Genomic DNA, 27,399 nt, shown 5'->3' on the forward strand with positions numbered 1-27,399 from the left:
CCAAACTAGACAAGCCAGAGAAAACCAAAGCTCTACACACACATTAACATGAGCCCAGGATCAAGCCAGGGACCATGGAGCTGTGAGGTTACACTGCATCACTGTCCTGTCACTGTAATTAAATTAAGGAAAATATTAGTTTACATATGTGGCCTGGTATATTCGGTTATATCTATTCATTTCAGTTGAGAGCAAACCTTTAATTCACAATTTCATATATTTCACAAGTAATACAAATGGTCAAATTTTAGATGTTAAGACTGATTGGAAAGAAATGGTTTATAAATGCATTATAACGTTCATTATACACAAAGTCTTCATAGAAAGTTACTGAAAAACCTCACTGTTTGGAGTGGAGCTGTGTATGTGCTAGAAATGTCCTACCCTCAAAGAGGATAATATTTCATGTACTATGTGCACAGATAATGTGACCCTTCAATCATGTGTTAAAAGTTCTATGTAGAACGCATTTAGAAAGCTAGAATTGTTAGAAAGCAATAGAATTATTCAAATATTAGACTCATTAATTTGTACACAATAATTTTTGGTCTACTTATCGGAGCTATAAAGTTTTTTTGTTTTTGTTTACTCCTGAGCTTTTCAAACACAGACTTGTTTTTGAGTTCTTGAGGTTTGGATAAATTTCATTCAATTCAAGTGCCCAGACAAACTGATTAATAACTATATAAGAGTAATAAATACAAAAACCTACAGTATGTTATTATTGCCACGATTGTAATAAAATAATGAAAAACTCACAGAGCCCCCTGGCTATGCTTCACAGGCCCCTGGGGAACCTCAGACCCCAGTTTGAGAACTCTTGGCTCTAAAGAACCTTTTTAGTCACAGGAACAGAGGGGATGATATTCAGTCCTGATTAGCTGATTCATTTTTGTATCATGATCTAGACCAGGGGTTCCCAAACTTTTCCAGGGCAAGGCCCCCCAAATGGCATTAACATTTGACCGAGGCCCCCCTGTTGCAAGATGTCTTTAAAACACATTAAAAATACAGACTTCTGAATATATTCACCCCCCTTTTTTTATTAATAATTACATCTTTACATTACTTTAGGAATTGATTGTGTGTGTGTGTGGTTGTCTGAGAGTGAGAAAGAGAAAACATACTAGTGGGAGGGATGGGCACACTAAATTGTTGAGGCCCCCCGGGCACCCCCTGGAGGCCCCCACTTTGAAAACCACTGATCTAGACTATCAGATGTTAAAGACTGATTAAGTCATTTTTTAATTTTTTTTCAATTAATTTTAACTGGCTAGTTGATTGATATTGATTGGTTTATTAGAAACCTCTGTGTCAATGTGAAAAAGAGAATGAAGACAGCAGAAACTCAGAGATGAGAAGAAAATGACAGCCAGCAGCTTGAGCAAAGTGTGGCAAGAAACGAAAAGGAAATTGCTCATTACACACACACACACACACACACACACACACACACACACAAAAAAAACATCATGTTTAGTAAGGGTGTAAATAACAGCACTTTTGGGCCTCGGGTGATATTTTATATTCATCTGCATAGCAAAGGAAAACTCTCAACTCCGTATCTCAAAAATTGAAGAACATATTTTCAGACCAGTGAAACTACGATCTGTGTATGAAAGAAAAAAGAAAAAGAAAAAACCTGGGGCATGACACAGTGGTGACTCTGTGTAAGGCTATATCTAGTCGGAAAAGCTAAATGTGTATTTAAGTAACTTTTTAAATATTATACTTAATCAAAGCAAACTCAAACAACATAAACATTGTATTACAATTTATTAATGAGATTCCAACTCTTATCTTATAGACACAGTGTCCAGATAAAGTCAAAATCATCCTCAAACATTCCAGATACCATACTCTTAACAAATAATATATATATATATATATATATATATATATATATATATATATATATATATATATATATATATTATATATATTATATATATATAAAAAAATCCTGATTAATAAAATCTCTGCATAGATCATTTATACTTCATTAAGACATTCAGCAGGCATTTCTGTTCTAAATTTCAAAAAATTTCATTCTGATGGCACTGATGGTAGATGGTCACTGCAATGTCATTTCAACAAATGTCAATGATCTGTAATTATAATCAATATTCAAGTGATGTTTAAGTATAATTCGGAATCATTTATGTTGTACAAGTATTCATAATTCATAATAAATGATCTGCAGCTTCTATGGACTTGCACAAAAAAAATGGAGGCAGAACATGTATATGTAATGCAGCTGTTTATGATGCATGGCCACCAGGTGGCACTAGAGGGAGGGTCAGGGATAGAAGAAAGAATGAAGGCCCTGATTTATTAAAAGTTTGTACGTGCAAAAAATAAATGCACATTTGATAAAACCTACAAAAAACGTGCAAACATATTTACTCACATTCTACAGGCAATCGTGTCTTTCAAATAAGCAAAATAAAGCACCCGATTTGCATGTTTGTCTTAATAAATATACAATTTAGGGCATTTAAAGGATGCTCAGGAAAATATGTTAATTTTTTGTAAATGATTAATCCTGAAAGTCACTTCATAAATGATGCAAATTGATACATTCAAAGAGCAGGTATTAAATTTATGGAAATTGATTTATTATATCAATTAAATCGGTTATTATATGGTTTTATAATTTCTCAAATATTATGTCCCGGTATCATATTGAGATATATTGTGAAAGTTTCTTGTAATTTGGACTATTTGGCAGATTAATAGCTACACCTTTTAGTTCACCTTCACACAAACTACTAGTCATATGTCTAAACTAGCAATTCTAGCATCAGCTAGCGATTAGGGGTCTGGAATGGGTGAAACGAGGGATCTTGGTGAATAGAAATGCTTTATGATAGTAAGCCCAGCGTATACTCGGTCTGGTTACCTGCTCATTACTGCTGCCCAACTTTATTCCTTTATGGCTACTGCTTATCAACACACGCACAGATGCATTCAGCATAGCAAAGCACTATGTCACAAGGCATGTATCGCTACTGAACGCTTTCAGAAACATGCTAGGGAATTTTCATTGCTTTTGTGCTGTAGCTTTTCTATAAAGCTGCTATGTAAATAAAATCGAATTGAATAGTATCCTGCACTGTAGGGCTAAAATATAAAGGGTTTATTACTTAGCCCACTGCTCTCCTATAACCAAGCACAGAAATATGTGCAGCCGAAGGTTGAATGCGTGTTTTAATTTATGATTTATATATCTGACTACATTTAATTCATTATCTGACTCCAAAGAATAATCTTCTAGTTAGTGCTAGAAGTTTAATACCTCAGTGTTCGGATTATATTTAAGCTAAAACAGTTTCATGCTAAGCTTTCATCATAAAATGACGTTCCTAGTCAGAGGCTTTTATATAGCCTATAATAAACAATTATGTTGTCAGCTCAGAGTTTTATATCAACATGCAAGCCTAGGTCTTTCCTTTTTACTTGTCAGAGGTTTCATTTAAACTTGCAAGTAGTAGCCTTTTACATTACCTTTCAGAGATCGATTTTAACGTGTCTAATATACTATAACTTAAGCTTAGGAAACTTCAGCTTTGGGTTAACCATATAAATACAGTCATGCACTGATTAGGATTAGGAACTATATGTTAATTAAGTTCCTGAGAATGAGTCGGTGGGAACAAAGGAAGAATGCCTCCCATGCAAACCAGGGCTGTGTGTGTGTGAAATATGGATAAAAATTATACCAAACATGCCCTGAGTAATACTGTCATTAAGCATAATCTCTGACCTTAAACAGATTACTACCACAGTTAGCAATTATACTACAGCACAGTCCCCAAATCTCACGTATTTGAAATGAATTGGTGAGCGCTATTTGGAGCTTCAAAATTTGGATAGATAGAGAGAGAGAGAGAGAGAGAGAGAGAGCGAGCGCGAGTTACTGTTCATTCCTCCACTCTGGGTTTTCATACTGCTGGATGACACTCTCTTCAGTGTCCACTTGAGGTGGAATAAGAAACACAGAGAAAGAATAAAGGTAAATAAAGAGTAAGCATTTCTTAAATGGTGTAATGCCTTACACTTCTAATTAATCTATTTTATTCTCTCTCTTTAATTTGACTTATTCTATACTTCTTTGATGTACTGTATTTATTATATATATTATATATATATATATATATATATATATATATAGAGAGAGAGAGAGAGAGAGAGAGAGAGCTAATCCCACAATTCAGGCCCAGGCAGTTTTTCCATAAACAGTGCAGTACTGACCTTCAGCCACTGTACGGATGTTGAGGGCCATGAGCCGAGCCACCACTTCTTCTGTGCCCTCTACAGAGCTGCGCTTCAAACCAGTACAGCCTTCCTCTTCAGTGCAGTAATCAATAAACCTTAACACACACACACACACACACACACAAACACACACACACAAACACACACACACACATATATACAGTATGAACAAAATAATACACAGAATACACTTCTATCTGAGCATGTATGCTTGCCATCAGCTTACTAGACCTTTCAGAACTAGTTTCAGGATTTGGTATTTATTTATTTTGAATCTTTTTAATGTTATAGCAAGAATTTGCGTAATGCAGATATATCGAAATTTGTTTTCTATACTTTTAATCTAAATGATCCTGAAGATAGCTAAATGACCCTGAATAAAACCACAAGGCCTTGTTGTGATTTAGTTACAGGAATGTGGATTGCTATGGAGTTTATCTTTGAGAAGCACTTTGAAAAAGACAGTATTTAACCTTGGTTTTTTCCACACTTTCTCCAAGTTTCTGTGTGTCTGGAGTTGTTCCAAAGATTAAAGTGGGTTGAATACATCCACAATCTAACATGGTTTTAACAGGCACTTATTGCTAAATAGATGTTTTGGATTTGTAAATTTACGATTTTATGTTATATGTGTAAGTAAGCAATGTAAAATTGACTTAAATATCACAGACAAAACATTACTGTGGGTGGAAAATTACAAATATTTCTGATGATGTGGAATTGCCTTATTTTATATTTAAATTAATATTTAATACACATAGTGTTCATAAAATAAATTGGATTTATTGCATTTTTTTAGCTTCAGAAAGTTAAAATTTTCTTCGTGCAAAATGTATGCATTACAAGAGCAAAGTGTAATGATGTTCACTCTTTCAAATAAACTTACATACTCTTTAATATTGCAATGCATTTGTAAAGGAATGTTCTCCAGATTAGTAATTCAATACAAGCAAATGAAATGAAGCACTTTAGAAATTAATTAACAGTGAATGCAATAAATTCAGTGCAGATGATGAGAATAAAGTGCAGATCATTGTGCATACTTGCACCAGTTTGTATCGGTACTGAGGATGACAGGGTTTCCCACAACAATGAGGAGAGACCTGGCTCGTGTCACAGCAACATTGAACCTCTGAGAAAGTGAGAGAGAGAGAGAGAGAGAGAGAGAGAGAGAGATATTGTTGTAAGTTATGAGATTGTGTGAGTGTGCTTAATGTGTGTCTATGCTTGTGTTTGAAGTACCTTTGCGTTTTTAAGGAAACCAATGTTGAATTTGGAGTCTAATTCGAGGTATTCATCGCTGCTGCGGACAGTCGAAACGATGATCACCCTCCTCTCTTGACCTTGAAACTCCTCCACTGAGCCCACCTGCAGCACACACACACACACTTTGACAATGTTGTGAAGGAGAAGTAATGATGGAGTACTGAAGGCCATGCCATGGCCATAGCAAACCAAAATGAAATACTCTCAGTGTCACCTTCAGGTGTTCAATGTCCCTGAAGGCTTTCAGCTCTTTATCACATTTTGTGATGGCCTTCCGCAGTTTCTCCACCTGTGACCCAACACATAAATAAATACACAGAAAGACACATGCAATGAGAGGAGTGAGTATGCTATCTGGCTCAGCAATTTGAAAAACATCAGACTGAATCTCTACTCCTACATCCCCTTGTGAATTGATAACTCAAGATGGCTGTAAATACCAGGTGCGGATGTGGCTCTCCTGGCTGGCGGGTGCTCGTTCCTACCTGTTTCCTGTAGGGGGTGATGATGCCAATGTCTTTGGGTGAGATCTTGGCAACACATTTCTTGCCCTGCGTCAACAACAGTTTCTTCAGGTAGTCAACGACGACGGTGATCTCACTGGTGTTGAAGAAAGACGGACTGTTTAACTCGCGCACATCCTTCCCTGGCACACCATGAAAAATCAGAGGGAAACCCTGACAGACAAATACAACAAGTGATATTGAGAAAACACTGCCAAACAAATACGTACAAAGTGCATATAGGGTTTACAGCGATTTCACCTGGAGTGAATAAGAACACTGACTCCTCCCGATTCTTTCAAAAAAAGTGTAAATGACAGTTCTGTAACACACTTGATTGCAAAAAATATATTAACAAACTTAAAAGTTTGTCTAAAAATAATTACAACATTTAGACGAAGCATGTGATGCTGTAACAAAAAACAAATCCCAAATGACTCATATAAAGACTCCACTGGCTAAGCAAAACTTCAGTCAGCCCTAGCAAACCTGTCTTAAACAGTAGTTCAAGTATTCACACTGGCAGTGACGCGATGCGACAAAGTGGATGGACGTCATTCATGTAAATGAATGTTGGTGACAGGAGACAGTGTCCATTTGTGATGGAAAGTGGCCAGAGTGAATGAGACACAAAGGTTCAGTGGAGGTGCAGATGACATGCAAACCAACGTGGTGAGCAAGAGGGACTGTGATATGGTTCTTTTTTCCTGCAATGCTGTCAAGCTTTATCTTAATCAACTGTGATTGTGATTGATTCACCCACACACTACCAGAAAAACCATTGCAAAAAGCATTACTCAAGACAGGAATTACACAAGGTGTGAGCACAGAGTAATGTGTGTTAACTACAACTCTGAAGGATGCTTTCCCTGCATCAGTACAGTATACTGTAGGAATGTAATGCAATGACATATCCCGTGGGATAACGGTCCCCAAAAAAAGAGAATGAATTCAAATATTCCATGTTTTTACATTTTAGAGTAATGCACATCTTTATCTCACCTTTTTGGGAAGGTGTTCCCAGTAGCAGTAGAAGTTGGTACTGAATTCATCTGCACATGGCTGCAGCTCTCCATCATAAAACATCTCATTAGGAATTTTCAGGATCGCCTTGTGAGACCTGCATACGATCATAGGAGAGAACACCTTTGTTAAAAGGAAGTAATGAGTTACATAACTTCCGATCGAAAGAGACAAATAGTCAAGCTGGACATGACCTATAGTTGCGCAGTAGCTTGGTCACATAGTTACTGTTGAATCCGGTATCTGTTTTCTCATAGAGTGGATTTTTAGTCATCAGCCTCTCCAGAAGTGATAGACCTTCAGATAAGAAAGAGAGCTTAGAGTGAGACTGGGTAGATAGAGAGACAGGGCATACTACAATGATCAATGTGGGCAATGAGCAATGAATTCATATAGTCTAGTTCCAAGTGCGAAATAAGAGAGCACCTCACCAAGGCCATATTTGATAGCATATGGAGACCTTAGAATCGGTCCAAGCTGCTTCGGATCTCCAGCCAGCACCAGCTGCCCTGTCTCTGCACGCAGCAGACCTGCACAAACACACAATTCAAACTGTAGTACCTTACAATACACACATACAGACCAAGCACAGTACCGTAAAGTTAGTGTTCCAGTATATCGGTTAATATGTTTCTTACCAGCTATGGCAATAATGGTCTCACACTCCACTGCATGGCCAGCTTCATCCACAAAGATATGAGTGAAATGACCAGCAGGCACCCCACCTGTGACCAGCCTATACACACACACACACACACACACACACTTACAAATTGTGACGAGTTTGAGGAAACTTTTTAACAGGTAGTCCTAAACATCTGTGTATTTTAATGACGAACCACAGAAATGATCGTTGTAATGGACGTTTACCTGCCAGCTGTAACCACAGTGGTGACCACAATCTTATAGATCATCAAATCTTCTTTACATGGAAACTCAAACATATCACCTTTAAGATTACTAGCATCCTACAGAAACAGAAGACATACATGAGCATAACCACACTCAGTAGAGTAGTGCTCTATAAACACACACACACACACACACACACATCAATACTGGCACCATTTGTGAAAATTAGCATATTTATAAATTGATGTTTTATAAGCAGCCCTGGAAAACCATTTACATGGTGAAATTTTTGATATGCTCTACTATATGAAGTATTGAAAATTACAAGTTTTCTTTAACTAAAATATGCTTCTCTTTTATGGACTATATGAACCAGAGGCTCTAGTATTTTAAATTCTGGTTATCTCCAAAAGTGAAAAGGGAAAAAACTGTCTTTAAAGATTCCACTTAGACGCACCGATGCACTGACTGCCTAAAGCAACTACAATTTAGTGGTTTAATTTGTAAGCATTTCCTATGTAATAAAAATATATATATAATAAATTGACCATTTACAATGCAAAACAAGTAATTACTTGGATTATGGGATGTTTTTCTATTCTCTTCTATTATTATTATTATTACTTCTATTATTATTCTATGGTAAATGTCAGTCCTGGCGTTTGCATTTGATGAACACGAGCGCTTGACTCTCTACATGAGCTGAAATCTTGCCTCTACTTCGTAATCAATCATTTTATGCAGACTTTATTAACTGCCACGTTTGCTTAACTCCCTCCTTATCTACCTAATGTGATGTTTGCAGAAAGCCAGTACAAGAGTCCAATTTTGGTCCAAACCAGATTGTCAATTTTGGCTATACCATCTGACATTTTAGAAAATAATGAGTAACTTGCAATGTCATTACAAAATAAAGGAATAAATTTACCTGACCACAATAATCCCTGCTGTTGATATTTGAAAAACAAACACTAACCTGCAGACTGGGGGGCACTTGGTCGGGGTTGCGGCTGCTGGCGTACATTCGGTACACTTTGTGAGTGTCAACATGTGGCAGTAATTTCTCACACAGCTGATCTGCAGCGCTGTTAGAAGGAGCACATGCTAGGATATGCACATCTGGGAAACACTTCTCCACCTGACAGAGGATGAAACAGAAAAATAAATAATGTGTGGGTCACAATCTAATCTCATGGATATTAATGCCATATTAATATGATTAGTGTGGCTATGACAACAAATGAGCAATATAACAAATGCAGTTATGAAATACCTTCTATGGCTGAAGCTATATTCATATAAAATTCTCATCCCCATTCCCAAATTTAATTAAGGGTGTGGTCTATACTCGCAATGTGAAATCTAGAGACTCAGCATAGTAGAGTGAACATATAGTCGGTTTACTTGAGTATGTGGTGATGTGTGTCCAGTTATTTCTGTATATTTACACTAACATTTATTCAATTGTCTGCCCATGTTCTGTATGTGTGTGTGTGTGTGTGTGTGTGTGTGCGCGTGCATGTGTGAGACAACACAAGTGCATGATGCCCAGGGAATTTGTGTTTACAGAGAGTGTAGTGGGTGTGTGCGGATGCTAAAACCTGTCCCACCTGTTTAATGGCTTCTACCATAGTAACTGTTTTTCCTGTGCCAGGAGGTCCAAACACTAGGTACGGTGCCGGCTTAGACACACCAGCTACAATGTTACACACTGCAGTGTATTGCTCAAGGTTCTCCTCCAACTTTCTGTCAAACAGGCTAATTGCAAACACACAACGTCAGTTTATACTATTTTTCTACTGAAGGCTATTACAAGTCATTTTGTAGTTATTCCAACAATCTAGTAAATATAGGTGCTTACATAATAAGGACTTGTGCCTATCATTACAGAAACACATGTACACACACCTAGTGTAAACGCATTTCCATCAAATTCCAGCAGAAATACGATGTCTTTCTCATCTGATCTGTAACACTGACCTCAGTGAATGTTTTGGCCTTGGGGTTGGGTCATTTGATTCTTTAGGGAACAGCACCTCTTCAAGCTTGTGTTGGACAGCCAGCTGCACAGCACGATGCTGGAGTCTCAGTGGGAGCCGGTTAATGGTGAACTCCACCTGAAACTTCATGTTGTCTATGAAACTGGCCAAGAACCTACAAAACCATACACACTAGACATTAGCTAAAGTCCGAAATCTTAAAATGAGGGAAATAAATTCCAAAGTCATGAACCCCCTTTATACCTACACAGTGGGGGAAATAAGTATTCAACGCGTCAAAATGTTTTTCAGTAAATATAATTCCAATGAGGCTATTCACATGAAATTTTCACCAAACATCAGCATTAACTCAAGAAATCCAGAAATATAAAGAATTCACAACATTAAAGTCCATAAATAAAGTTTATCGTGTAGAGCATCGCTTCCCTCTCGGGAGCTGCACATTGCAATATTGTTCCTGTTTTATTATTATTACACTTTGAACTTGAAACTGCATTTGCATGCCCCTCCAACCTGCTTTACCTGACAATATGTTGCTATCGTGATACAATTTGCTTGTGGGTGAGCCGCCATTTTGATGTAATAACACAAAGTCACTGCAGTGTTACCCTGAAGTTAACTTGCTTATGAGGAAATCCAGCTTTGTGGTACAGTTCAAAAATATCATGTTTGTAATCCGCAATTTTGCACTGCAGAATACGGCTATGAATCAAAAATCAGGAAATACAAAGAAGGGTTAGGGTTAGGGTTAAACAGGAGAAAAACTTGAGAAAAACAATGCTCGGATTTAAAGGCTCAAATGTACAATAAGACCTTGCAAAGACAACTCACAAAACAAAGGGGAATGAATACTAAAGGGAAATGTTCACACAATTCAGGACAGAGAGCTGATGCAGTGGAAACAAGTGCTATGGAAACCACAAGATGCAGGCAGCCTTACGTCTGTGAGAAACCCAGTTTGAGCCGGTCAAGCTCCACACGATGCACATAGCCTTTGTACTTGGTGATAGGCTGTGAATTCAGGTCATCAGTCTTAGTCAGCAGCAAATGATCCCCTCTTAACACCGACGGACGATTTTCTGAAACACCTGGAACCTGGAGACAGGATGGTACAGATGAGAAGAATCCACACTTATGCGTGTGCATGGACTTGGAAATGTATGCGATTGTCTTGATAATTAACATGAAAATTCATTTTAAAACTTTTCACATTTCAAGTTTCCTTGCTCAGATGGTAAATTGATGGGCATCAATTTCCAGCAAAAGTTTCACAAAATGACTCAGTTTCAGTAGGTTCCTTCCAGTACTACTTGAATCAATTCCCCAAATGTCAATCATTTACCAATTTCCCCACCCTTTTACTCTATATATTTCTGTTATATAATTTCTGTTGCTGTAAACCACTGGTGTTTTGCCACACTGCTGACACTCGGTGATGTGTGCATGGACATTAGGAAAACACCACATGGATCTGACTGTTCTCATTCATGTTGCATGGCCACATATTGGACATGAGTCTGATCTAAAGTAGGACAACATAAGAAAGTGGCTCAGGTCTGATTAAAAATCTCATTAGCAGATGGGACAGTGAAGCTAGAACACCGCTCTGCATTTACCTCAAGCACCAACAATTTCCTGTTGTGGGTGTCCTTCGTCATGGGGACATCATGCTTGTCATATTTCTTGATGTCCACCTCCATTTGGCGTTCCTCCAGGTAGAGTAGATGCTGGAAGCGCTCTGTATAGTTACAAAAATCCAGACGCGACTCCAGTAGAGACCTAACCACCATTTGTGCGCACACACACACACACACACACACACACACACACATCCTATAAACTCTATGAATTCAAGCAAAGTGAGTCAATACCAACTAACAGTAATCATAATTAAGTGAGGAATGAAACACTTATTCTGCCATATACGAAAATAATCAATGACGGGGTGGTATGATGCAGCTTGATGCAAAGCATGGTGGAGAATTTTTCTAGGGCGACTTGTACATAGGGGCAGGTAGGGCTCTCAGACATTCAATAAACGTTAATCTTCATAAAGTCCTCATTCACAATGCCATACACTTTAAATACAATAGAAATACTAATTACCTCTTTGAAGTGACCAACATTTTGTTTTTAAATTGCTATTCGAGAGATATAAGCCAAGGTTCCATTGACTTGCTCGCCTTTCTAGATGTTGCACAGTCTTGTTAACCCCACTAAGCTTCCCCAGACTTATCCTTGCACCCAGTGGTGAAAATGGGAATTGCTACACATGCTTATAGAGGCTCATTGGGGCAAGAATTTGGCTACCCTATGCTTAGGAGAAGGAGCTACAGACAAGACAGTAAAGATGGGGTTGCCAAATTGGACTGGTTTACAACTCTGCTCTGCAGCCACCAAGCCTTGTTCTATTGCAAATAAATGTAAGTAATTTCTAAAAACAAAGGCAAACTGCAAGTGTAGCTAGTGTGTCTATAAAGTATAGAACCACTTATATTGTAATACAAGGATTGGGAGAGGGAAAGAGGGATGAAGGAGTGAATAACTTCTGTACATTAGAAATGCATGTGATCTTGGTTCCCATGTAAAGGCTGAGGAACGGGAGAAAAATCTGTCGATCTTTTCCGGTGGCAATTTTTTTTGGGGCTAGGTTACAGACTTTTGCGTGGTTTTTGAGAGTTATGATTGAAATTTTTGCTGAGACACATGTCAACCCTGGTTAATAGCAACGGGATATACACCTGCTGTATCGAACAAACTCATCTAAAAACGGCCTATTACAGGATCACTCTAAAAATTCACTAGATTATATCTTATAACATAATCCAATCAAGCCTCTCGATTTCGTTTGAGGCTGTGTCGTTATTTCTTTCGTCCTGCCCCACCAAAATCTAAGGTTACGAACTACTGCTTATAGCAAGCAGCACATCCTGAAGTGTTTCATTCCTGTTACAACACAGCAATTTGGCATATATTACAATGTTCTTATTAAAGGATGAGTTACAATTTTTGTTGTGCAACATCCTCTGTCCTGAAGACTTTCCCATGAAAGAAAACTTACTGATCATCACAAAGTGCTGAAACTGGAGACTCCTTTCATAAATGTTAAATAAATCCACCATACAAGTCCCTGTGAATGAGCTGTTACTACAGAAATGATATAATATCAGAACAACCACATTATTATAAACTTGTGAGTTGTCTGACAGCTGAACTATCAGCAATTCAGCAGTGCTGTGGTGTAATGACTAATTATCAATAACTAATTATCAGTAGTGAGGGCTTGAAGAATGCTATAGCCTACTTACTTCTTTTGCAGCAGATAGGGCTTGGGAAAACGTGGGAATTTCAGAAAGTTGATCAGGTCATCGACATAGTCTGGGCATTTATAGTGAAGCAAAAGGACCTCATTTTGAAGACGCTGTATGGCTAGGCTACAAGAGACAACACAAACAGTGAGTGATAGTGATTTTCTTGAATAAAAATGTCCAGTAAGCCAGTCTATTATTACAGTATAAACATTTCTTTAGAAACAGGCCTCAAGTTTTTTTAAATGCATACTTTTCAGGTCGCTCTCCCTCAACGACAGTAACATCATTAGTTTGGTCTCTGCTCAGTCTGAAGGGTGTGTAGGGCTCAGTGGGTGCCAGCTCTCTAGCTAGCTGTGTGCTGAACTCAGCTTCAATATAGCGCACAATGTGGAACGGAGTGGAGCTTGGGTCCTTGCTCAACTTGAACTCGAAAGCCATCGTAGCCCGGTATATACCCACATGTTTCGATTGGAACTTCACCAGGACCTCATACTTTTCACCTGGTGAACACAACAGGTACTGTCAAACAACTGCAGGCAGAATTGCAATCTAGTTTGAATTTGTCCAACAGTGAAAATGGGTTTATTCTCACCAGGAAGTAGGCTCAGGGGATTGTTGCGTGTGACTTTCTTGGAGTCCTCAAATACGAAGCAGTGTATCCAGTGCAGTGGTGAGTAGTAGGTGAAATCCACCACATACTGCCCTGTGTTTTCAACAAATACCTTCCACTCATAAACCTCTGCACTGTCCACACACAAGCACATTCTCCCATCCACCATCTCCATCTCCATCTCCATCTCAGGGTGGACCCGAACTCCATTTTTGTCAGCCACAAACTGTGATCTGAGAAAAAAGCAACATTATAGTTAGGTGGCTCTAATGAGGATAGAGGTGTTCTCACATGTCAATGTTTCACATGAATTTAAAGGAGCCTTTTCTAATTGTTCAAGCCCTTTGCTGAAAATTGGGGAAAAAAACATTGACAAGCTTGTCTGTTCTGAATGAGCTGAAGCTAATTTTCAGGTAAACAAATGTAAAGCTGAAATTAAGAAACTATAGCTACAGTCCCCTTCAAAAGTATTGGAACACCAATGCCAATTCTATTGTTTTTGTATACCAATGTCCTGATATTTACATCTAGATGTGTCATACAACTTAAAACATGACACATTTGGTGGCAGACCACCCACTTTTTAGGTGAGCAAAAATATAGGAACAGATAGTCACTTACAGATTAAGTAAATTAAAGTAAATAACACTTAATATATGGTTCCATATCCCTTGCTTGCAATAACTGCATCAAGCCGGTGACCCACTGACATCACCAAACTGTTGCATTTTTCTTTTGTGCTGCTTTTCTTGGCTTCTTTTCAAGTACTAGAAAAGTATGTAGTACGTTTGTCGTACTCCAGCTTCTTTCAGTTTGGGGGGGGGTTTCTCACTTCAGTCTCCTCTTCAGGAGAAGAACTTCTATTTTTTTCCCCCTGATGAAGTCCTTTGTTGAGTTGGCAGTTAATTTTGTATTAGTGTCCTCCTGAATAATTTGGATGCATTTCTTTGTAAATTGTATAGAAAATATTTATGAAGTGTAATCAATATGTTTAACCAACATTCAGAATTATTACTTAAGCATAACTGAATAATCAATAGTAGTTATCAAGCATAATCTATATGTATAATCAATATTTAGAAGCATAATCTAAATCCACAGAACAATATTTGATCAGTTATATTCTAAGTGTGCATTGAGTTAGATGAATTCTGTGTTTTACTGAACAATAACTGTTTTTTTTTTTCTGTACCAGCCTGTGATCTTCGTCCACAGAAGCAAATAAGGCCAGATGCCAATTAACGAGTTAGGATAAGGCCTTAGAAGGGGAGGTAGGTTTCAGCTAAGACAGCAGGTAGAAACAGACAGAAACTCATTGAGGCCTAAGAAGGGAGTGTTGGTCAAGGTCAGGGAGAAACAAAAAAAACGAAGACTCGTGACTGAGTGAAACCTTTTTTTTAAAAAAAAGAAACCTTGTCCTCATAAAACCGTTTCAAGAAAACAACTAACTGCGCATGCTCTACAAATTTAAGATAAATATAGACATGAATAATTAATTGTGGTGAAGAAGACTGGTCTGTTTTTAATGAGGAAAGGCAAAACCCACCTAAGATGAGTACACTGTGGAGAAAGGTATAAAAAGGTAGTGTGTGTTTGCATAATTTAGACTTTCTGCAGACTGTCTCACTTTATTGTTTCAATAAAGTTTATTTACTTTTTGACATCTACTTACTCTCTGTCTCTGAAGTTTTTTGACTTAGGCTGGAAAGATTGTTAGCCATGACAATTGGAAGACAGATTCTGTTTTCCAATTGTTTCTGTAGACTTCTGAATTCATTCTGCTGCTACCACCATGAGTTACAACGTCAATAAACATTAGTGAGCCTGTTCCAGAAGCAGCCATGCAAGCCCAAGCTTGAGCTATGATTCTATGAGTTTCTATTTTTTGGATCATTAGGAGATCTTCTTCTCTTTCACCACACTTCAGCCTTTCCATCACTTTTGTAGAGGTTAATCTTGGTTCCAGAACTTTTGTGGCACAACTCTATATTTCTTTGCAAATTCCAATCTAGCCTTCTGATTATTACTGCTCATGAGTGGTTTGCATCCTCGTGGTATAGCCGCTATATTTCTGCACTTACAGTCTTCATGGAACGGTGGATCGTGATACCTTCACCCCTGCTGTGTGGAAGTTGTTGGTGATGTCTCACAAATTTTCTGTCATCAACCTGTTCCATGTCTGGGTGTTAGCACACAAGTGGTTTCTTTTTTTCAAGATGTTCCAAATTGTATTGGCTCTGATATATTGTCCCTCTTTTCTCAGCTTCAAATGGCTTGCTTTTCTCCCATAGACAGCTCTCTGGTCTTTATGTTGGTTTATACTTTTGAAAACAAAAGTTTTCACAGGTGAAACCTAGGGCTCAAACCAAGAGTATACATTCGTAGCAATTCATTCTTTAAACGATCAATTTAACAGGGCACACCTGGGAAGCAAGAAACCCCCATCAGTCACATGTTCCAATATTTTTGATCACTTGGGGAAAAAATGGATGGTTTAAAACAATAGGTGCCATGTTCTAAGTTGTTTAACACATCTAGATGTAAATATGAGGAAATGAAACCTGAAATTCTGATCTATCGTCTCATTCATCTTTTGATCTCAAACCCAAATATCTTCATATATGTATAGCGAAAACAATAGAATTGGCCTTGCTGTTCCAATATTTTCAAAGGGGACTGTATTTTAATTTAAATGGCAATTGTGTGACTTAAAGTCTTAAGTATGTACCTTAAAAACTATATGCTCATTATAGACCAGGGGTGTCCAATCTTATCTCGAAAGGGCCAGTGTGGATGTAAGTTTTCATTCCATCCAAGCAGAAACCTCTTCCAGAAACTTCCTCACCTCCAAAACCTCAAATTTAATCCCTGGTCTTAGTTGTCTGTAATTCAAATCAGCACTTTTCTTGTATTGAAGCATTTTTCTTCATGTTTTCAGATCATGTTTATAAAAAGCACAGTCAAGTACAACAAGTACCAAACGCCACAAAACTAATTTTTTTTCCCCACCCAGCACAGGTGTGTTTAATAAGGTTAAAACTAAAAATGTTTACTGTTGTTCTCTTTTACATACTGTTAACAAATCCTGTATGTGTGTGTGTGTGTGTGTGTTCACCTCTCATTAGTGAGCTTCTTGAGGATCTCGTGAGCCAGTTTCCTTCTGGCTCTAACACCACCCTCAGGTCCAGCAGGTGGAGAGGATGCTTGCAGAGCATCATTAGATGGTGGAGATCTTGAGTTGCTCAGAATGGCAGCGCTAGCACTTGGCTGACTGTCTCTAGGTCTCCACCACTGGTCCTTTAACACTCGCACCTGCAGGAACAATGACACAAATTACACTCAAGATGTACTGCTTTCATTTTTTTTTTTTTTACTTTCTGAAATACGATGTAACAACAGCTCTGTCTTCAAATTAAATAATAATTCATTATTATTCTTCGAAATGACACTGTATAAAATTGTATGTAGATTTTACAGTAATTTGCTGGCAACCTGGGTACTGTAAAATTTACAGTGAAGAACTGTAAAACATATTTACAATAATAAACTGTAATATCTTACATAGTATAAAATAACACATAACTCAGTACATTTGGTTGACACAGCATTCAACTGAGCCGAAGGGTCTTGCTCAAGCACTCAATCAAGGCCCTTCAGCTCAGTTGTATGTCAAATGAGCAAATGTATTGGGTTTTGTGTTATTTTATACAACATTAAAATAGTGCAGTACTTTACTGTAAATAAGTTTAGCAACAACCAAGAAAAATCTACATTTGTTTTAATTGTAATTAATTAATTTGTTCAATAAACCTTTGGTTTGCAGCCTAAAACCGACACTGATTTTCATTTAAGTATCATTTTCTATGTTAATACCACTCAAATTCAATGTAATTATAGATTTAGTGATAAAGGAACATTACACATTGTTATTTCTCAATTATTTCTATTAGCAGCTAATCCAGTGTTTCAATGTTATGCAAATGCAAGTTTCAATATTTGTTATAATATTAGAAATGACAATAATCAGTCCGTCAGTAGATATTACTATCAATTCCTCAGTTGATTGCACTGTACTCTTTTGCATTATACTATACCATAAATTATTCATTCACAAATAGGAGAGTCCTGTATTCTGCCACAGTTGATGATTTCTACATAACATTAAACTTCTTGGTTGATTACTAGACTAATAGGTGTTAGTGGGTGTGTTTCAGATGGACTCTGACCTTCCAGCCCATACACACCTGAAGTCAGCTGTTTAGATATCTGGTTATACTGCTAGGTATAAGAGCACACTTTATAAAAAAATATCATATTCAATTTCTTGTCACTATTACACACTTTACCTGACTGCTACCACAATAACTGCTATGTCCATGTTTGGTATAAACTAATCTGCTGAAGACTAAGTCATAGCATGTTATGTTTACATTTATACCATTTTTAAATTATATTGTTACTCTTTGGCACCTATCTTTTGCACTACCTGTTATATCGGTCACTTCCACACTAAAAATGTGTACTGGTCGGCACTACACTGTCACTTACTGTGCCTACTGTCCTGTTTTAGTAATACTGTACTGTCCTGTGTTGTTAGCACACATTTCCACATGCACTTTATGTAAACATGTTTAGGTCTTATTTAGTTCTGTGTCGTCTCATGTGGTTAATGTGTTGTTTTATGTAGCACCATGGTCCTGGAGGAACGTTGTTTCATTTCACTGTGTACTGTACCAGATGTATATAGTTGAAATGACAATAAAGTGAACTTGAACTTGAACACTGCACTATATTGGACAATCAGAAATCTCAAAATGACTGTCTGTGGCTTATTTTTTCTTCCGGGGGAAACTGCTGTTTTCTGTGGAAGGTTTCTTCCTCTTAACATCTTATGGAGTTTTCCTTGCCACCATCGCCACTGGCTTGCTCAATTGGGATAAATTCACACATTAAAAATCTGTATACGGTGTTTATATTTTCTGTAAAGCTGCTTTGAGACAATGTCCATTGTAAAAAGTGCTATACAAATAATTGAATTGAACTGAATTGCTGAGGTGCAGTTTAATATTAGATTTTGCAGGGCGTATCCATTGTGTCTCTTTACAAAATGAGGAACAATAAATCTAAACATCCTTGGCTGCCTACATTTGCAAGAAAACATAGTGATGTGTCTTAAACATGGTGTCTGCCAATTCATAATTACTAGAATTGAATAAATAAGAACAGAAATAAAAAATATAATAAAACTATATGCCTACTAAAATGTATAAAACCCAGATGTGAAGGTGCATTTTAACCTGTTATGCCCTGCACATGTGAAATCAACTGAGATTCATGTGGAAATAATGAATCATGTGGAAACTGAAAAATGAAACCACATGCCCTGCATGTAAAAAATTAACGTATGAAAATGAATTAATCATGTGTCAAAATCATGTGAAATTAAATAGATTGTGGAATAATCACACGTGAAAAGAAATGTGTAAAAACAATGTGAAAATAAATACATTATTAATAAAAAAAATGAACTGTAAATAAAACCACATGAAAATAATTGAATCGTGAAACAAGTCATGTGTAAATTAAACCATATATTCGCTATAGATGACAAAATCACATGTGAAAATAAATAAATCATATGGGGTGAGGGGGAAATCACATGTAAGAAAATAAACGAATCGAGTGAAAAATAACACTTCATGTGAAAAACAAGAATAAGAGTGGAATCAGTAAGATTTATTTATACTACCTGTATCTGTTATTATTCTTTTTACATAGTTACCTAGTGAATATCCCAATTTTACTTCATAATCTAACCCCCCCCCCTTAATTAGGTAACGCATTAAAGGTGTGTACAAAAGCAAAGCTGAAGACCAGAGACAACAGAAATGAATTATATTGCACTAAATTAAACTGGTAAATTATTAAAGTGATAAATTATTAATTGTAGACTAGGGTGTCAGTCTTACATTAGCACTAAAATAAACCTGTCGGCTCCGGGTGACACGAGCTCTGTTGTTCTTCTTGAGGACGTAAAGCAGTGAAGAGAAGTTGGGATCTTTGCCACCATGTCTGTGGGCAAGAGGGACAGTTTCATATTAAAACTGTATTAAAAATGTATTAGTGACCAATACAGAATAATTTGTATGGATAAATGGTCGGCACTTATATAGCACTTTAACCTTAGCAGTTCCAAAGCGCTTTACACTGGTTCTCATTCACCCATTCACACACACACACTCACGGTAGCAGAGCTGCCATGCAAGGCGCTAACTTGCCATCAGGAGCAACTTGGGGTTCAGTGTCTTGCCCAAGGACACTTTGGTATGTGGAGTCTTGTGGGCTGGGAATCGAACTACCAACCCTACGATTAGTGGACAACCCTCTCTACCACCTGAGCCACATAGCAGGGATATGTCTTATCCTCACATATGTATGTCATTAATTTACAAATTAAGCATGGAGCACAGAATACAATGTGATTTGTATGTCAGTTTCCACAGGACCCTGAAGATATATTAGATGTAGATAGATAAATAGAAAGATAGATCAATAGATAAACCTTGTCTAGTGTGGGAAAGGCAGATAATAAATCAGTAAAAGTTGATCAATTGACTTTAGCACTTGTTGTTGTGGGTCCTAATAACGCCACATTATCTAACGCAGTGGTTTTCAAAGTGGGGGCCGCCAGGGCGCGCTCGGGGGGCCTCAACAATTTTGTGTGAAAATAAATAAATAAATAAATAAATACATACATACATACTTAGTTATTTATATTTAGCTTTCTTAAGTTAACTAACAACCGGTCATCTAGTGAGAACAGGAAGCTGATCAACTGTGCGCGCATGAAGCAAAGATAAACTAAGTGCAAACAGAAACAAAAAACAGTGCAGTAAACGAAACTTATCCGTAAAAGTATTTTCCCCTTATTTCTTTTTTGAAGATTGAATGAATGATTCTGACGGTCGTCAGTGTCCTGTGGCTAACCACGAGTAAACTTACAGAAAATTCAGTTTTCTTGCCACCATTTTTAAAACACAACTTTTTTTCTTACCTCCTTTTTTTGAGCCTGGCAAATATATATTAAAGTATATATTTGCTCAATCAAAATGTATTATTATTATTATTATTATTATTATTATAGCTTAAATTAACAAGTATACCCTAAATTGATATTTTGTAGCCGCAAATTAATTATTTTCCTCTGTTTTCTACTCTCTTGACTAATGTATGAAAGGCAGACAATAAATCAATAAAAGTTGATAAACTGACTTTAGCACTATCTGTTTGGATTCCTAATAACAGCAGGATATCTAATTACCATCTTATATTAATCTGTATTCATTATTATTATTTTTTTTAATCTTAGTTTTGTTCATTTAAATTCAACAGGCTACAGTTTAACACCCTGTCCTTCGGTAAGCACAGGAAGCTAATCAACAGCGCGTGCATGAAGCAAAGATGAAGGGCCAAGTGCAAACAGAAACAAACAACAGTATGCAGTAAACGAAACTCATCGGAAATATATTTCCCCCATTAATTTCCTTTTGTGGGTTTAATGAAACTTTTTCAGACTGACTTCCTGTGGCTCATGGATTCAGCTGTCAGTGAACATTTCTTTTGCACCTTTTTTTATCGTTATTTATTTATTTATTTATTTATTTATTATTTCGATTAGCAAATTTAGGCAGTCTGAGGTGTGTTTGGTTAGCTTTGTTGTTCCTCAATTTTCTCAGAAAAACACTTGTTTACATACGCTACTGTCCTCATCGTGAGATCAGAACAACACAAAGTCTCACCTGTTCCTGAACTCGTGTTTGTAGATATGCTGAAGCTCATCTCTCTGAGTAACACTGAATCTCTGCGTCTCGTGTAAATACTCAATAAAGTCCAGACCGACAGCCCGGACCTCAGAGTGAGAAAGCCGCATATTTAAGGGATAAATCGCTCCAGTAGTCCAGTGCAGTGAGGATGTAGTGCGGATGTAGTCTCTCACACACTCACAGCGCAGTTAAATGACAGGGCTCGGCGTCAAACCGACTTACTCATCAGACTCCCGTCCATACCGGAGAAACGAAACTTAAGCACAGCCCTGTCTATTGTGTCCTTGTTTCTGCGGAACACACGTAGGAACTTATTCCTGGACCCTTATGTGTTTACAATGAAATAAATAAACACGTATTGGCTGAGAAATATCCCAAACCTGATTCATCTCAAAATTCCAAACTTTAAGCGTCAGTAGGAAACGGTGACAAGAGAAAGCGCCATCTACCGCTTAAAGCAAGACACTACAGGACAATTGGCTCATTGTTATACCGCAATATGGTTTGTTTGTTTGTTTTGTTGCTTGGATTCCTGGTTTTCTTAAACGTTTGTTTTTTTGTAACTTTGTCAAAATAGTACATTCATTTAATCTAATCTAAATTTACATACTTAATAAAACAAAAAGTAGTTTTTGGATTATTTATTAAAATTTTTTATTTCACTGTGAGTAGACCATCCATTCATTTTCTATACTGCTTATCCTACACAGGGTTGTGGGAGAGCCTGCTTCAGGGAACTCGGGGAATAAGATGGGGGACATCCTGGACAGGGTGCCAACCCATTGCTGGGAACAACTGCACACTATGAACAATTTGGAAATGCCAATCAGCCTACACTGGGGGAGGTAACTGGAGAACCCAGGGGAAACCCAAGAAGCACAGGGATAACATGCAAGCGCTGTGCACACAGCGCAGAGGTGGGATTCGAACCCCCAACCCCAGAGGAGTTAGCTTTTTGCAGAAGCTCAGGACAGGTGGTTTTATCTTTCAGTTCAGATGTTATTCTCTGGCATGTTTACTTGACTTTACATTGAAATATGCTAAATCACATGTGAAAAATGTATGACTACATGCTAAATGTGCTTGATTTTTCCATAAGGGAAAAATAAAGTTTGGAAATTTCCAACATTCTCCGTAGTGTGTGAATGTGTGTGTGCAAGTAATGCTGTAGCAACAATTCTCGTACAGCTTTCTTTCATAATTTGTTGGTTATTCTACAGATTAATCTAACACCTTGGCCTTATAAAAGTTCTGTTCAAACTGTTCTGTCTTTATTTATTTATTTATTTATTTTAAAAAGAGTTGGTGGATTGGCTATTCAAAATTGCCCATAGGTGTGAATGTGTGCACGCATGGTGCCCTGTAATGGACTGGCATCTCATCCAGGGTGTATACTTCCCTCATGCCACATTTTCCTAGGATAGGCTCTGGATCTACCATGATGCTCAGAACTTTATATCTCTGGTCTCAATTTCTCCCACTTTACCTAAATCCCCCTCATGTGAAGGTGATGTTTTTGTGATGGTATTAGCAGCAAAATTGGTTGCTATGGAACCACACCCTCTTGCAGACAAGTGCAAGCAAAATTTAAGGACTGCACTGAAAATAAAAATAAATAAATAAATAAATAACCAATCTTCTTCTTTCAAATGCTCCCATTAGGGGTCACCACAGCAGATCATCCGTCTCCATTATGGAAATCCGGTTTAGGATCTGCATATTTAATTTGGCACAGGTGTTACACAACAACAGATACAACAACAACAACAACAACAACAACAACAACAACACCAACAACAATAAGAAGAAGAAACTACTCTCCACCCATTTTCCATATGTCTTATTCTACACAGGACGCCTGGAGCCTATCCTATCTGTGGGAACTTGGGGCACAAAGTGGGGGACACCCTGGATGGAGAGCCAACCAATTGCGGGGCACAATTGCACACACATTCACACAATGTCAGTCAGCCTACAACACATGTCTTTGGACTAGGGGAGGAAACAGAAGTAGCTGGAGGAAACCCCCAAAGCAAGGGAGAACATGCAAACTCCGTGCACAAAGAGCGGAGACAGGATTCGCATCCCCAACCCCAGAGGTGCGAAGAAAATGTGCTAACCATCAAGCCACTGTGCCCCCTGTCAATATAATCCGCAATTTTAATAATTTGTTAATTATACTGCATCTGAATATACTGTAATCTTGACTATATGACAGAAAAAATAACATGGCATTTGTTAAATCAGTTCTGAGTGGATGCTCTGCTGCACTGAACTCAGCCAGCGGATGGCGCTGTACACCTGTTCTTACAAGAACACAGCAGAAACAGCAAGGCATTTATAGTACAGGATCAAAGCAGCCTCATATTAGTAACTTGCATTTATCTATTCATTAATATCCTAAGTATCCTACATATTAAAATTTAAAATTATTCTAATTATATATTCTAATTTTTAAACTATATCTTCTAATTCTAATCTTTAGTATTCTAATTCTAATCCCAGATAGCAGATAATGAGGGCTAAGTATGGTTGACTTTAGGCACATAAAGGTTATTTATAAGAAATGTATAAGTCAAATCTTAAAATGAAGAAATCTTATAAGCCATAAGAAACACATTGTTGATCACAAAGTGGTCCAACTGTGAGCAGCCATATTTAAGGGTTTTATAATAGTTGGAATCCGGGACAAAGATGGTCCAAGTGTAACTAATCATATATAATGCTTGTGACCCAACTACATTTATGGTCCATATAATGTCTGAGTCACAGTTAAGCTCTGGCTCTGGTCTGAGAGCCAGGCTGGGCCGGGTTCATCACTGTCATTTCACAGTGGTATGTGAGCCATCAGTCATTTGCTATCTGGAGTTGGCTCATGTGCTCCTCCTTTGGACACATTTTCCTCTTTAATGCAGCCCATTTGTTTGATTGTCTTCACCAGTTCCAGATTAATTTTGGTACAGCTGCGCCAGTACCAGCCAAGATACTCCAAAAGGCTACCAAGGGCTACTCCCTATTGTTTCACTCTTTACAATTTGTTTTATTTTCATCAGCGTGAATGCCAGCAGACTGATCCCATCAGTAGAGCTTCTTCATTAAAAGCGTCATTCATGGGAAAGCATTACTTTATGTGACAAAAACAATAAACCTTTCAACTGATGGATGCTGCAAATGGTAGAAGATGAAGTTGAATCATTTTCATAAAAAGAGCATGATGATACAATAATCAGAACAATACCCAAACCTTATATAATCTCATTTGAATGTAACATTGTTGTGGCTAAACTGCCGCTGAACTTAAAAACACAGATTAAAAACACCATTTTCCTGTTTGATGTTTTGGTGCTATATAAATACTAAATGCTATGTAAAGGTGTTTATTCTTGTAAATAAACTAACTCCCTCTGTACTCTGATTTTTTCACATCTAGTGAGCTGCAGGTCTGTGAATACATTAGCGGTCATTACTAAGTGGTCCTCCCTCACTACCTGCACTTGTGAACTTATCCGGACTCTGCTAATACTCATATACGTGGGTTTCCTTCACTATACCTCCTATGTTCTCTTGGGTCATTGTTTTCCACCTGCCCCACCATGTAGATGAATAGCAAGCCTTGGCTAGCACAATAATTTGTAATGTGCCTCAATTATTGTAATTGAGGCACTGTTCAGCTAGACCACTATGTCAGCCCACTTGTAATGCAACAGCACTGGGCCAGGAGTCAGTATCCCCCAGTCACCCCTTTTATTTCCTCCACTGGATCATTCTCCCTCTGATTTGTTTTTCCTTTAAATTCCCACATCCTCCAGGCCTTGTGACCGGTGGTTCCAAACTGCTAGAATGTTTCCTCACCTTAACACACCACAGGTAGTGATGGCCTGAGTAGGACTGGATAGCGATGTGCAGCGGGCTCTATGATACAACCTTAGACAACTTTACGAATAAGAAAAGACACATATACATTAAGAAATGGTAGCCCCTCTAATTCAGAACTAGGAGTTCTACTTAGCATATTTTCCTGTTAAGAATATGGATGGTGGTTTCTGTCCAATTCTAGATTTGAGAGGGCTGAACTGGTTCCTATAAGCCCTTCACATACTAAGACTATGAGATGTAACTCATGCTATTTGAGGTTGCCCTCCATGGACAGGCACTAAAATTAAAGTTCTTCAGCCTCTCTCTAGCACCACAGGTGTTCTCGAGATAGCAAGCGGCTATGTCATTTCTCATGCGCCTCCACCATGGTGCAGGCCATTTGGTAGATGTCTACCTTCCTCACATAGATTAAAGTGCTTGCTCAGAAAATGCTCCCTAGCACCAAAACAGGCCACATAATTCATCAGTGTAAAGATTCCTGGAGAATGTTAGCCACACTGTTACTATGACATGTGGCAGATATTATTTTGGTCATAAAGCAAATTCAGGCAAGTCATTATATGAGCTACTAGCTGTTGTGGAGTTCCCTGGGGTCTATTGGAATTAAGAGACTTTCGGAACTAACTAGATTCACCTTAAGCCTGTGTGTGTTCATGGCAAAAATAGGTTTATGAGATGTGATTAATACTATAATACAGCATGAATGATGAAAAGTTATGCATTTCTGACATGCACTTGTGAGATGTTACGCTGTTCGAGAGCAATGGCTTTCATTTTGCCTTCCAATTTCGAAAATCAGCTCAAAAAGCATATCAGGCATGCCTGTTTACATTTTATTTGTTTCGTCTTTTATTTCTTCCTTTACAATCAACATCTGGTAAGTTGTCTCTAGAGGTAACATTGAATTAGTTCCATCTTTGTTTGTCTATCATTTTTTTCTCTCTCTCTCTATAGAGGTAATATCAGATCAGGTCTGTCTTTTTTCTATCTGTCTGTCAGCCAGACTCACTTGCTCTGTGATAAAGGTGGATGGCTGTGTTGGAGTGTGTTCATCTGTAGTGAAGAGGTTTCTCCAGTTAGCTGCAGTTGTCTTATCTCCTCCTGTTTGAGGCTCTCAGACCTCTCCAGCTGTCTGTTGTCCCCGAGAGGAGAGCACCCTGCCAGGCAGTCACTCGCTCATTACCTCCTTATCTGTCTCCTCTCATTAGGAGTGCTCCAGACTCATGCTGCTCTGTGTGTGTGTGTGTGTGTGTGTGTGTGTGTGTGTGTGTGTGTGTGTATTTATTCTAGCTCTTTAAAAAGATGACCGACTGGGCTGAAGTGCTCCTCTCTCACATATGCTTTGATGGCCTCCTACTCTTGGCTCTGTTTGGCCTGATAATGCTCCTTTGCTGTTTATGAGGTCTCTTCTTGTTTACGGGTCTGTTTACAAGCTCGTCCTACTCACTGCGACGGGAAATGAGAGGAGGAGAAAAGAGCAGGACTTCACGGGAAAGAAAAGGAATTTTTCTGTCATTGCTTGAAGAAGAATGAAATAAGACAGAATGAATAGCGTAGGACTGCAGTGAGTTCCAGGCCAAGCAAGATGACCTTAGGAAAAAGAAAAAAAAAAGCTTCTCTCTGGCTATTAGGAAATGAAGAAGTAAGGGCAGAGTCTGTGACATTAAGCAGATGATCAGCAGTAAAGGCTGCTGGTCACTCAGGCTAACTGGACCTGCATTTTACAGGCTTCTGTGTGTAATGCAGAGCACCCATCAGAGCCTACCTTCTTTAGTTTTATGAGTGACAGTGGACTTAAAGTGCTTAAAAGGATGATGATAAATCTTTTCCTGTAGGATAGGATACGTCTCTGTATCT

General features: G+C 37.9%; 1 protein-coding gene and 1 long non-coding RNA gene across 2 annotated transcripts; one reads left to right on the forward strand and one right to left on the reverse strand.

Annotated features, from left to right (window-relative positions):
• Positions 1-1,953: 1,953 nt before the first annotated feature.
• LOC128608001 (putative helicase mov-10-B.1) lies at positions 1,954-21,822 on the reverse strand. The gene is made up of 22 exons (XM_053625351.1): positions 21,643-21,822; positions 19,813-19,915; positions 16,959-17,155; positions 13,826-14,076; positions 13,484-13,733; positions 13,231-13,356; positions 11,539-11,701; positions 10,863-11,017; positions 9,903-10,076; positions 9,533-9,680; positions 8,899-9,060; positions 7,941-8,038; positions 7,709-7,806; positions 7,502-7,600; positions 7,265-7,367; positions 7,050-7,167; positions 6,030-6,221; positions 5,759-5,833; positions 5,521-5,646; positions 5,322-5,410; positions 4,255-4,373; positions 1,954-3,978 (listed from the first exon to the last, which is right to left on the reverse strand). The coding sequence occupies exons 1-22, from the start codon at positions 21,771-21,773 to the stop codon at positions 3,917-3,919; spliced, it is 3,039 nt and encodes a 1,012-aa protein (XP_053481326.1). The 5' UTR covers positions 21,774-21,822; the 3' UTR covers positions 1,954-3,916.
• On the forward strand, positions 21,156-25,642 carry LOC128608002 (uncharacterized). Its single transcript, XR_008385988.1, has 3 exons — positions 21,156-22,168; positions 22,377-22,640; positions 23,329-25,642. It is a non-coding gene; the product is annotated as an uncharacterized LOC128608002 (long non-coding RNA).
• The last annotated feature ends 1,757 nt before the right edge of the window (positions 25,643-27,399 follow it).

This window comes from Ictalurus furcatus, chromosome 5 (assembly GCF_023375685.1).
Source record: "Ictalurus furcatus strain D&B chromosome 5, Billie_1.0, whole genome shotgun sequence".
Taxonomy (NCBI): Eukaryota; Metazoa; Chordata; class Actinopteri; order Siluriformes; family Ictaluridae; genus Ictalurus; species Ictalurus furcatus.